The 13,378-nt window shown below is 32.6% G+C and overlaps 2 protein-coding genes across 3 annotated transcripts in view; one reads left to right on the forward strand and one right to left on the reverse strand.

Annotated features, from left to right (window-relative positions):
• galene (potassium two pore domain channel subfamily K member galene) overlaps window positions 1-13,378 on the reverse strand; it is a 340,051-nt gene that overhangs the window by 270,784 nt on the left and 55,889 nt on the right. The gene's annotated exons all lie outside the window — the stretch shown is intronic.
• The window catches only part of LOC149412874 (uncharacterized), a 203,695-nt gene that overhangs the window by 144,160 nt on the left and 46,157 nt on the right, over window positions 1-13,378 (forward strand). The window contains exons 2-3 of the mRNA XM_089645148.1: window positions 4,457-4,661; window positions 5,628-6,269. Of these exons, the coding sequence (XP_089501274.1) occupies window positions 4,457-4,661; window positions 5,628-6,269 (847 nt within the window). The remainder of the gene's footprint in view (window positions 1-4,456; window positions 4,662-5,627; window positions 6,270-13,378) is intronic.

The raw sequence follows: 13,378 nt of genomic DNA on the forward strand, positions 1-13,378 counted from the left end.
AGCCGCTTTTGTCTACTAATAATATTCTGTCCGTGCTCGCAAATCTCGCTATCTGTCCATAGACGACTGATGCTAGACCTCCTGGTGCATCTTTAAAACCACCTCGGTAGTATATTCGCTTGTTTGCTGATGCTTTAAATTCTTATTAATATTTTTTAACGCTGATGTGATGAAATTCTGTCCAAACCTTCCAGGTATCAATTATTTTAATGAACCATGTTGAAAATACACACGTGTACTTTTAATTTGAAGGATAACAAAAAAATAACGTTCCATTTGCGTAATGCTGAAAATCTCTTTTAGGGGGTAACCAGTATTTTTAAACCCTTACTTTTTTTTAATAATGAGTAAAGTTCCGTACATCCGCTACTTTTAATTGGATAAAAATTCACGCTCTGAAAGGTATTTAAATTTATAGACTTATCTTCGTTGAAGGTAACACGAAAATCATCAAATCGTGAAAATTATAAGGTGTGTCAATTATTTCTACTCCTATAAAGCTTGTTTAATGGTAAAAGTAACGTACGTTGTTACGTTCATGGATGGAGTTAATTTAATTATTTTTTGAAAATAAACTTTTTGTTATGTTCTCAAATATTTACACAAATTATTTTTTTGCACCCGTGCACACGCAATACAAGTATGAATATATAACAAATATTATATATTTTACATTTAACCTTAACTATCTTTTTTGTAAAATATAATGTTATATTAAATTGTGTAATTTTACCATTTTCATATTTTTGATGAAACATACCTTCAAATGGAAATATCTTAGTGTGAATTTTAATAGAAACCAATATCACGGTATCAAAATAGCGAATGAACAATGCGTACTCTATCTCTCTTATTCACCAATTCCATTTTATATTGAATTCGTACTGAGATGCCGAATGTCAATGTCAATGCAAAGAATGGCTAGACTTTTGTAATATGAAACACGCCCACTTCTATTTATTGTGTTCCTCTTTATTCTACGGAATTAAATATGATGGAGTGCGTGATAACCCAAAGCGATTCTAAAGAATAAAAAATTAATTATTATTTTTTTGGTAAACTAATGTTTAAGACAAGATTTTGTATGCATAGCACAAAGGGTAACAATTATTTATTATTAATATTTATTAATAATTATTGCTTGTAAAATAATAAAAAAGTAACTTACTAAACATGAAACGTTATTCACCACATAAAAGTAGATTCGTTCGTTACCAAACAAAAGTTCGTGGAGCGGTCCGAAAAGTTCTCACCCAACTATCGTAGGTTCTCTCCTATAGTCCAGTCAGTGGGGGATAAAAAAGGGCTCCACCTTGCAAAAGGTTAGGTAGTAGCGATTTTCACATATGTTGTTAAGATTGGGACTCTAAAGAAAAAAAAAGTTTTCGACCTTGGGGGGGTCGAGCTCGACCCGCCATCTTGGATTGAAGGTGCCAAAATTTTGTTTTTTCAAAATAATTATGAAGTGGTTCATTTTACAACCAAGTTGTTCAACACAAACTTAAAGACAACTAAATTACCTAGATTTTTTGTTGACAGTTTTTTTTTGTAAGTCTAATAGGTAACGAGTTACAGCGGTTGAAAGAAGAAAATTTTGACAAAAAATTGTAAAACTCCAGTTTTCTTGATAAATTTTGTATGAACATATTACACAATATCATTTTAACCATTAATTGTCATTTATCCAGAGAAATAGGTACCGATAGGATGTCGAACATGGTGACCACGTCTGAAAATGTAGAATCTATAAAATTTAAACGTAAGGACAAAGTTATTCCATTAGTAGCAGTCAACAGCAGCATCAAGGTCGGCGAAACAACTATTTCCATCAACCCGCTAATGTTGTTCCAGAGAATGTGTATTTTGAAAAAATCCGACGAAGAATTGAAGGATTTCCTTAAATTCGAACTCGCCCCATTTCCTTTGTCGCTTTTCACTGAAGAAGGAATGCGCAAAGGTACAAAATCATCATTTTATGGTGTTTTCGAACAACTTCCAGAAGGCTTACAACTTGAAGGTAGCAAAATTAATGTTGTGGATGGAGGATATCTTTTACATAAAGTTGTATGGAATCGGAATGATTATTTTGGGTCAATTTGCGAGAAGTACGTTCACTATGTAAGAAATAACTATGGATCACATGCAGTCATTGTTTTCGATGGATATTTGCTTGATGATGGTGAAAAAAATACGAAAACCGCAGAAAGACTTCGCCGATCGAAGAAGCACATGTCTGCAGATGTTCTTTTCGATGAAACAATGCCAATTCAAGTTTCACAAGAACGATTTTGAGCCAATAAAAATAACCAAGTCCCTCTGATTTTGATGCTTATAAAGCAATTTATACAGGATGATTTTACAGTTAAGCAGGCTGAAGAAGATGCTGATGAGTTGATTGTCAATACTGCGATTTCCTTGTGTTCATCATATGACGCTGTTTTCATTATTGGCGAAGACGTTGATCTCCTTGTTCTGCTGACAGCATTAGCACCACCCAAGAGTAGTATATATCTTCGCAAACCCTGGAGAGGAAAAACTTTTGAAAGACTGTATTCCGCGGATAGTGTGAAATACAAAGAGGCGGCTGAGAATATTCTGTTTCTTCATGCCTTTAGCGGCTGCGATACAACATCGTCCTTCTTCAACAGAGAAAAAACAAAATTTTGTTCGCTTGTGCAAAACGACACAAGACTCAATGCCATGATAGGAATCTTCAAGCAACATGATGCAACACCAGAAGACATAGCAGTTGCAGGATCATGCTTTCTTGTTGCTTTGTACGGGGATGACATGGATAAGGAAACCTTGGAAGAAGTCCGCTACAAACGTTTCGCAAAGTCGACAACAAAAAGCAAATTCAATCTTGCCTCTTTGCCACCAACGAACGACGCTGCACGGTACCATGCATTTAGAACGTACCATCAAGTCCAAAAATGGAATGGAATCCAAAAACATCCAGAAAACTGGGGCTGGTAACGTGACACCAACGGGCTTGTTCCAGTAAGAATGGCAAAGAAACCAGCACCCGAGACTTTATTAAAATTTATTTCATGCAATTGTAAAAAAGGATACGGCGTTGCATGTAGCTGCAGGAAAGCTGGATTGAAGTGTTCTATTGTATGTGGGTGCTGTAATGGTCAAACATGCCGAAATTCGCCAGAGGTTCACATCGATGTCGAGGACGAAGAAGAAGAGATTTTGCCAATGGAAGCCCAGAATCTCAGTATCACAGGCAATGAGTTAGATGATGACATTGATGATGAAGACTGTTATTAAATAACATAATTTATAGTAACATAATTCATAGTAATGTAACATCATTTCGAAATCTACCATCGCTGGTATATCTGTGGAGTAGACCTACTGGGCATACCACAATAAAAAAATGCGCCATGTTCTCTACCCCATGGTGGTGTGTAAATGAGTTAGCAAAATTATTATAATTATGTAATGAATAACCCGAAAAAATTACAAAGTTGGGGATTTCATCATTTTTTAGAAAAATATTCACATTTCCGCCACTGTAACTCGTTACCTATTAGACTTACAAAAAAAAACTTTCCACAAAAAATGTAGGTAATTTAGTTGTCTTTAAGTTTGTTTTCAACAATTTGGTTGTAAAAATGACCACTTCACAATTATTTTGAAAAAAAACAAATTCTGGCACCTTCAATCCAAGATGGCGGGTCGAGCTCGACCCTCCCAAGGTCGAAAACTTTTTTTTTTCCTTAGAGTCCCAATCTTAACAACATATATCAAAATCGCTACTACCTAACCTTTTGCAAGGTAAAACTCCCCACTGACTGGACTATAGCTGAGTCCTATAATTTACTATTTCCACCACAGACATATGAATATATAGACTAGAAATTAAAGGTGAGGGGTAAAATCAACTGTTGAAGAACGAAGGGGGTAAAGCTGACTGTGATTCGTCAATAAATCAATCTGACAGTATATAGGCATCTCGCATTATAATATCACCATTTAGTTCTTAAAAGTAAAATCTGCTTTTGAATGAATAGACATTTTTACATGGGAGCGCAAATTACTCGCCACGCTATGAACAAATTTGCGAAGTCCAAATTCGGCAAAAAAAAAAAGAGTCGAATATTTTGTTTACGTTTTTAGTTAAGACACTTTTATAAGTGTTCATAATTTACTTCCCAGTAACAACGATGCGCACACTTGGGAATCGCTACATTCGACCAATGTTTAAGATTCACGGGAAGCCATACGCGAGCCCAGCCGGCTCCAATGGAACCGGTATGGGGAGTGGGGAATAATACGCTTTTAATCACTTAGGGCAGGTCTACTAATATTCATATGTCTATGATTTCCACCTATAATTATGGTAGTATGAAGAATTCACATGTCTTCTATCTGCCCTCTGTTTTTTTAAATGTTATTATTTCTTGCTCACGAATCAAATTAATAAAGGCGTTTTTTTTTGTTACAGCCATCTTTCTTACGTGCGCACTCCTGCCTTGGTTGTCGACCGCGTTGGACGACAAGAAGTGGGTGTGGAACGACAACAACCGGCGGTCTGACGACGATGGCGACGCCAGCGTAGTCAACGCAAGCCCCTCAGTTAACCAGATCAAGATCAAGTTGGACGACCAGGATGACGCCACGTCAAACAAGTATACCCAAGATGCTCCCAGGTACATTATTAATATTTTACATTTTATGTAAAGCATTGTAAAGTAATGTAATATAAAGCATTGTAAGGAAATTTTGACCTTTTAGTCAATATGTATATTAAAAGTTTTGTATTTGGGTAAGTATGTGGGTATTATTATTCTTTTAAATCTTTCTAGTTGGTGTGGAAAATATTATTCATTCTATATTAAGCGTGCGAGTTTCACTCTATAGATAATAAGCGTACGTTTTTGTGTTTACGGTTCCACTGTAAAAAATCCTGTCAGTACGTAAAACAAGTAAATATGAACACCACAAAAGTGGATACAAAACACTTCTAAATTCGTTTATTTTATTTTATTTTATTTATACGCCCATTGGACTTTTACATACATAGTTCTTAAGAATAATATTCTGAAGATTGTAAGTTCACAATATTAACAGTAATAATACATTTAACCATATCCATTTGACATATTATAACATTAAGTAAATATTAAATGCATACAACAATTATTTGTAGGTATAAACCTCTTGAACAAAAATAAGAATATGTATTGTTAACAAAATATAGAGCGTTTGACTGGTTATCTTAGCCTGTTAAATCGAGGGCGATCGGTCTGCCATTTTACATACACTATCACATACAATATTTGAAATAATTTATATGAAAAAATATTGTGAAGATTATAAGTATAGAATTGTAAAAGCAATAATATAACCTTCACCATTTGATATATAAAAGCAAGTTTAAAACCATTGCGATGGTACTTTTCTCCCTAACCCTTAGAAAATATAAATATTGCCAAAATTAAGACTACTACCCTCTTCTATACAAGGTCCATATGGAATAATTGTATGAAAGCAGATTGCATGTAATATTTGTACAGTTTGCATTAAATTTATATTTGGGTATATTCTGTATATAAATATATTTATATTTCTAGAATTGCAATTACCATCCCCTTCCCTTGTATATTATTTTCTAGTTCTGACGATCCCTATGACACATTTTCTGGTGGTCCAGTGAGTGGTAATTTCAGACCTCCCCCAGACTACAGCCGCCCTTACAACCCAGCAGCCAACCTCTACCCTCAAGTAGGGGGAAACAACTACCCAAACAACGGGGAACCAGGAAGATACCCAGAAAATGGGGAAAGATATCCACAAAACGGCGGAAGGTTTCCACAAAACGGGGGCAAATACCCAGTAGATAATGAAAGATACCCAGAAGATAATGAAAGATTCCCATCAAATAGCAATGACAGATATCCAGGAAATGACAGATACCCAGGAAATGACAGATACCCTGAAAATGACAGATTCCCAAATCGAGGAAATGGGGGGTATGGACAAGGAGGATATCCCAACAATGACAGATACCCTAACAGAAATCCTGGTTATCCTGGTAGCAATCGTTATCCTTCCCAAGGTAACAAATTCCCAGGACCTTTCCCTACCAACGAAATCGACAGGTATCCTGGTGGAGGACGTTATCCCAATGAAGGAGAACGTTACCCTGTTGGTGGGCAGCATCCTGGTGGAGGACGTTACCCACAGCAAGGAGGATATCCAGGAGGTGAAGGTTACTACCCAGATCAGGATAAATTCTCCTCAAATAATCCTTTCAGGTATTCTATCTTTCTACATGATTGCATGTTCTCTTTCTTTTGTAGACATATATTTATTTGTTGTTTTATGTAAAAAATGTATTAATGTGAATAGTTTTGGTTGAAAATGGTGGTTAACTGAAAAAAAGTATTTGAATGATTTTCAAAAATGGCCTCCTTTTGGAAACAATAATATAATGTTTTAAGGCATACGGAATGTACATTGTAAAGTTTTTTTTTGGTTTTGGTAAGAGGAAACTAATGGTTTATATTTATTTTTATTTGGACGTTCACAGTAAGTTTTACTATAAGTTAAATTATGCATACCATATTATTCTCAATCCTTACTAATGTAGGTATGAGCAACAAGAACAAAATAATACTAAATCACGAAGAATTTGTGAGAGATGAAGAAAAAAAAATCAAAAGCTCACGAATTGTAATGACTGTTAAAGAAAGTTTAATGAAACAATTAATTCTAATACTTTTTGAATGATTTATATCGCGTCAAATTTTTTTATTAATTAGTTTTGTACGCTTGCAAAGAATCACATAAAATGTCAGAGGGTGGTAATTTTTCGTAGTGGGTATAAGTTGTGATTGCGTGAGTGATTTTAATTTAACGTAATTTCGATATTGATCAGTAGGTTTTATGAAATAAGTATTTGTGTTTTGTGATTAAAGGTTTTTTTAAACTTGTAATATAATTTTCAAGGAATTAACACGACACATATTTCATATTTTGCCTTAATTTATATTTCAAAACTAATTTTACTTTTGTTCCTTCATGTTACTTTTGGTAGATATTTGGGGGGCCGGTATGGGTACCGCCGCCCCGGAAATCATTTAATGGATAACCAACGTCTCTGTCATAAGTCACCCCAAGTGGTTTGCTACGTTTGGTGACTTATCAGAGGTGCCCGGGTTCATTGAGTGAGGTGTATTATGTCTTGACGGCGGATGCACTTGCCCACCAGCTGCGTGGTGGGCAGGATCGGAAGAGTCCTGTTTGGGAGACTTTGATCTCTCCAGCTGCTCTCTCCCTCTACCCATCGTCTCACACCGCAGCGGGAGGGATGGATTCATACGTCAGTCACTGGAAACACTGAACGCTAGGTTCCTACCTTCCCCTCATCCTTTTTTGTCCTTCCTATAACTTCCTCTTCTTCCTTTCTTTAAAAATAACCCCTTACTAAGGATCCTCCAAGATGATATAGGCCCTGAAGGAAATTATTTGCCTCATGGCCTCTTAAGTGGAGTTAATGTAAAAAAAAATTGAAATATATGATTTTGAGAGCTCATAATAGTTTACCTAAAAAATCGCTACTGAAAAAAAACTCTGCAACTTTCGTCCTGTAGAACTTCGCATTACTTTAAAAGTAAAGTTTACTTTGTCATAAATGGAAAAAAAATCAAACAAAACCTTAATCAATGAACAGGGCTTTTATAGTATTTTATATTAATTAGCAGCTTTCCAAGAAGGACCGGTCACAATTTGCTGACAGACTTTTTAAATGAGTTCCACAAAGGCTTATAATTTAATCCCCCTCGAGTAAAATGCAACACGCGCCAACATTACGCCCTTCCACAGTTCACAAGTTCAACATTGTCCCAGTTCCACAATTTTCATTATCCCGGAGTGCCAATTTAACATTTCCAAACTGAACCATTTTACCCGCGCAAATCATAGCGGCATTATCACGATATTTCGTAATTAAAACATATATTTTTCTAATGATAACATTTAATTTCGTAATTTACATATATTTGCTTTGTCTACGTAATCTCCCTAATAAGCCCCTGTACCGTTTTAATTACAATAACGCTTGACGAATTCGTACTAAATGAATTAACGGAATAACGATTTGCCGATAACTAATTAATAGTATAACGAAATATAGCGTGATAAAAAAACGCTACGATTAATCGATTTTAATGATACTGTTTTAAATTCAGTAAAATTCTGAAAATTAATTATTAATGTGAACATTCACATAAATAAACAATATTATTATTGAATGATGTTAATATACAATACAAATTGCTAATGAAACTAAATCAGAAGATGGAATAATTTTTCTTTTTTTTGATAAACTAATGTTTATCAGATAAGATTTTCATGCATAGCAAGCACAAAGAATAACAAATTATTATTCGCAATAATTATTGGCCTTATCATTAAAATATAATAATATTTGACAAGTCAAAACATTTCTCCAACAAATGAAGATATAATGTATCTCAACGCTATCTGGTGGGAAATTCGGAACATACAAAAGCCTTTCCTTCAAAAATTAAGCTGGTGGTTCTCAGGTAAAAAAATGTAATAAGCAATAATTGTTTGAATTTTGTAAGTTTTTTTTAAATTTTTCTTTGTTCAGTGACATAGTTATTATTATTATTAGGAATTTTTAAACCACAAAGCTTGGCACATGCCCGTGTTGTGGTGGTTAAATATATATACTAGCACATGTTGATCTATTTGACGGGTTTGTAATTAGCTGACGTAGCTCAATGCTTGAAGCAGTTTACCGGCAATTCGAAGGCTGCGGGTTCAATTCCCGCCGGCGGCAATTATTATTTCACTGGAGATTTTTTCAATTTATATGTGAATTTCAGGCGAATATATTGATATTTGATATAATATACCTATTATTTCATTATTATTTTAATACTATACTTTTCAAACAACTTATCAAAATGATAATACTCATCCTAATTTGATTGTCCTAAAACGGGAATCCTCCTAGTTGGGCAGTCAAAACGTTTCTTAAATAATGTATATAAATATATAATCTATTACTAAAAAAAAAAAATATATATATATATATGCATATATATATATCGCTTATAATAATTTTAAAAATATTTCTATTTTTGATTCTGACAATTCGTGGTGGAATCTATTACAATGGTATATTGAAACAATTTTAATCTTTATCCAATAAAAAACAAATTTTTAAACTTTCGCTTCCAACAATGTGATTTTTTAATTTTTTTTGTTGGAATATTTTATAGTTTTTGATATTATGTATCAATTTTTTATTTTGCTACATTTATGTAAAACTCAACAACGTAATATAGATAAACTATTTCTACAACACAATAAAAACTTGAACGGGATAACACCCCATCGAAATAAAATATGATTTTCAGGGACATTGATCGACATAATAATTATAAACTAGCAGTTAAAAACCCGCTCCGCGGGTTTTTGCTGCTAGGACCTGCGGGCGGCACTTGGTTGGGCTGCGCCCAGTTTAAGTGATATTAACAACAGTTACATTTAATAGATAGATATTAGATCATTCACAGAGAGAGGTGAGTATATATTGTTAAAACACGGAACAGGAAGGAGTTAATGAATAATAACATGCTCAATTTAGGCATAATAAGAATGACAGTTGTTTGAATAAATGAAATTTGACGTATTTGTGATGGATTATTTCAAATGAAACACTATTATTGACTACATGTCTACAACTGATATTAACTGTTATGGTACCTAATATAATTTGCTCATAGGAGACTTGCAGTGCTTAAATATGTGTTACAACCGTCAATGTCTATAAGTTGAATCAATATCGTATAGTTTGTCACAACAATTAAAGATAGTTACAACAAAGTTGACTGAAATAATACATTATTACATATTGATTAATTGTACCCGTGTTTATGGATAAAAGGAGGGTAATTGTGCAATGTGATTAGCAGTCGGTTTAATTAAAAGGTGTGAATTTTACTCCAACTGGTGGTAATTCTTTTCCTAAAACTGTTACTGTATCTAATAAAGTTTAAAGTTAGATTATATATACACCTTCATCAGGAGAGTAAAAATCTATATATAAAGGTAGATTATTACAATATAGCGCCCCTGAGGTGATATCTCACAAAAGCGGCGCCATGCAAATTGTCCAATTAATAAATAAATATAATGTTTACATTTTATTATGTACGTATGCATTGATATACAATGGAAATAGATAAAATAATGTTATCCGATTAAACTTTATTTTATTAAAAAACAAATAACTTTTTTAACTTCACTTTATTATATACAACCAATACATGTTTCATGAACGAAGTATACACCGAAGTCAAAAATTAAATATAGATTACAATTGGAAAAAAGAAGTGGAAGGAGGGGGGAGGGGTAAGAGTAGGCTGGGTTTATAAGAATTAGGAATTACAATATGAAAGACCAGTTAAGTGGGAAAATATTTAAAAGAGAGTTTATAAAAAAAAAATTCTTGTTAATTACATCTACTTTTATAAACATGTTCTCTTATTTCTAAAATTTCGAAATTATTTATTTGTGATGCTTTATATCCTGTGTGAAGTATTTTAAGACCTGAAATTTTTTTTGCATATAACCATATAACAATATATTCATAAGACAAATAACATTTAATAACGGTTATTCTAATAAATTGATAGTTGAAATACTAAATAAAATAATTAAACATATTATCTTCAAACGGTATTTTTACCCTAGTTCTTAAGATATAAATAAACAATGGCGTAGAATTCTGTTTGTGGATAACGACACTTCTAAAATTATATATATAAACATTCCTGGTACTATTCAACCGGCGTTTTACACTAATAACAGAATGAATAAATATATTCTTAATAATATAGATTGCGAAAATCAAACAAAAAAATCAGGAGTTTATAAACTCAATTGGGCTGGATTGTAATTTATTTTACAAAGGTAGAACCAATAGAAACTTTGAAGTCAGAACTAAAAAACATCTCAGGGTTCTAAATGGAAATAGTGAATATGAGTTTGCAAATCATCTTTTGAATCACACTTTCGATAAAAATTCAGGTCTTAAAATACTTCACTCAGGATTAAAGCATCGCAAATAAATAATTTAGAAATTTTAGAAATTAGAAAACATGTCAATATAAAATCAGATGTAATTAATAAGCAAAAAAAAAATTATAAATAATAATGAAAAATGCCATTGCAAAGTAGAACTAAACTTCCAGAAGAGATCTTATTATTAAACGCTTGATGTTCAAGTAATTTTGCATATTTAAATATACGCGCCAGTCATTTGATTCGTTTCTTCGCCGCCAGAGGGGCGCTCTGTCGGCCACCTAGCCGCGATGCGTATCGGGTATCGGCCATATTGAATTAACGCGTGCTCTTTTCGTCAAACGTCAAACGTAATCACGTAATTGTGGATAATTTTCACTGTAATGTAATTAATCCAATGGATTATGAACTTTCTAAGACATATTTTCTTCGATATTATCCAAAAATTGTATGAGCAGAAACGATATTTTTTAAGAAATATCGTATTACATGTGGCGATTCTATTTCAGTATGAAATCGTGTCTTAATCTTTAAAATCTTATTTAAACACAATTTGAATTTGACCAATCACAGGGCCTACACCGTCCAGACGCTGGAGTAATAATATTATCAGATTTCAAAAGTACTTATTTCATAAATTTACATTATTCTAAAATGAATGTTTATTTCAGACAAGTTAGTAGGTAGGTACTGACAAACCGACATTTTTTTTAGAAACCCGTTATTTGTTAATTGTATAGAAAAAAAATTTCCAATTCATTTAAAGCAAAAAAAATATTTAGATACTTTAAAGTTAAACTTGTTGAATTCCGCTACATGCAAATGCTCTTTGAAAAACAACAATTGATTTTAACATAAAATGGACACAACTATTTATATCTGGGGATTTTACATATGCACAAAATATGTTTTTAGTGTTTAATTTAAGTTATTTTAATAATTTGTGTATATTTTCTAATCTTCAGACATAACATTGATTCAGAAAAAAAATCTTAATGCGCCTTTTACCATCTCCCACCACATTTCTTGTAATTAAGTTGAATCCAAGTGCTGTTTATAATTTTTATTTTATTTTATTAAGTGCAGTGGAATTCGGCAAGATTAACGCTAACGTATTTACAGAAACTTTCACTTCAGATATAAATTGTAAAAATTAAGTTGCTAGTTCTAAAAAAAAACACATGAGTTAATCTTTTCTATTTCATCATTTGTGCAAGTCTTTTCATGAATCAATATACTTCATTCCCATGAAAGTTTCGTAAGTTCCAGCGTGTATAACACGCATGAAAGCACCAAAACAAACAAAAAAGAAGAAATCCCAAGAACATTTCCAAAATAATACATCGACACCATTGAAAATTAGTTTCGTCACAAAATGGAGCACACCCCACACGTCCGACCCGGAAGCCGGGACCCGAAGGCTCTACTTTCCGGGTCTGTTACTCCCAGTGGCGGATTTCTTTAAGGATCATATATGTGCACTAATATTTCAAATAACAAACATGGATTTTTTAAATATTTTTTTGTTGATGTTCGTCAAAACTACATTAAAAGGGTTATATTATCCACGTACACAAAAAACTAAGGTTTTTTTGGACCCGAGCAGCAATACGACGAAGTATCAAAAGACATATACTTATCAAATAAACGACCTTACCTTTGTATTAAAAATTTCAAACTCTAACTCTAACAACTAGACAAAAATATATAAATCTAGTTCCAACTATAGCTTGTATTCCCCAATACATAGCTTACACAATCTTGCCAACAAACATTCAAACGACATTATGGGTATTACTACCTAGTATTGTTTACAACATTTTTATACGTTTTTTTAGATAATCGTTGATTAAGGGGATATTTGGCAGGTTAACTATTTTTAAGTTAGATACAAACTAATATTTTATGTTAGATACGAACTCTTACATTTTGTTTAACTTACGTTTTGATAACTATTTATTTTCATCGTAATTTTTCAACAATAATATTAAAGATATTTTAAATAGATGAACTGCATTGTATGTAAAAGCCCTTTGGACATTTAAGTAAAATATATGGAACAGAAATTATGCAATAAAAATCCCCCAGAAATAAACATTTCTGCAAAAGAATCGGCCCAATAACAACCAAATGGGAGTCTGAAATATTATTAAATAATGGCACTTAAAACTATACATGATTTTTACTCATAGGTACATAGTACATCCTACATTTAAAATAATTCATAATTATAACTCGTGGGTACATATTTAAAATAATATTAGCGATTCCTAAACGAAAATTTGACAAAAAAAATCAGAAAAGA

This window comes from Hesperophylax consimilis, chromosome 22, assembly GCF_061612785.1.
Source record: "Hesperophylax consimilis isolate HC1 chromosome 22, BYU_Hcon_1.0, whole genome shotgun sequence".
In the NCBI taxonomy this organism is placed as follows: Eukaryota; Metazoa; Arthropoda; class Insecta; order Trichoptera; family Limnephilidae; genus Hesperophylax; species Hesperophylax consimilis.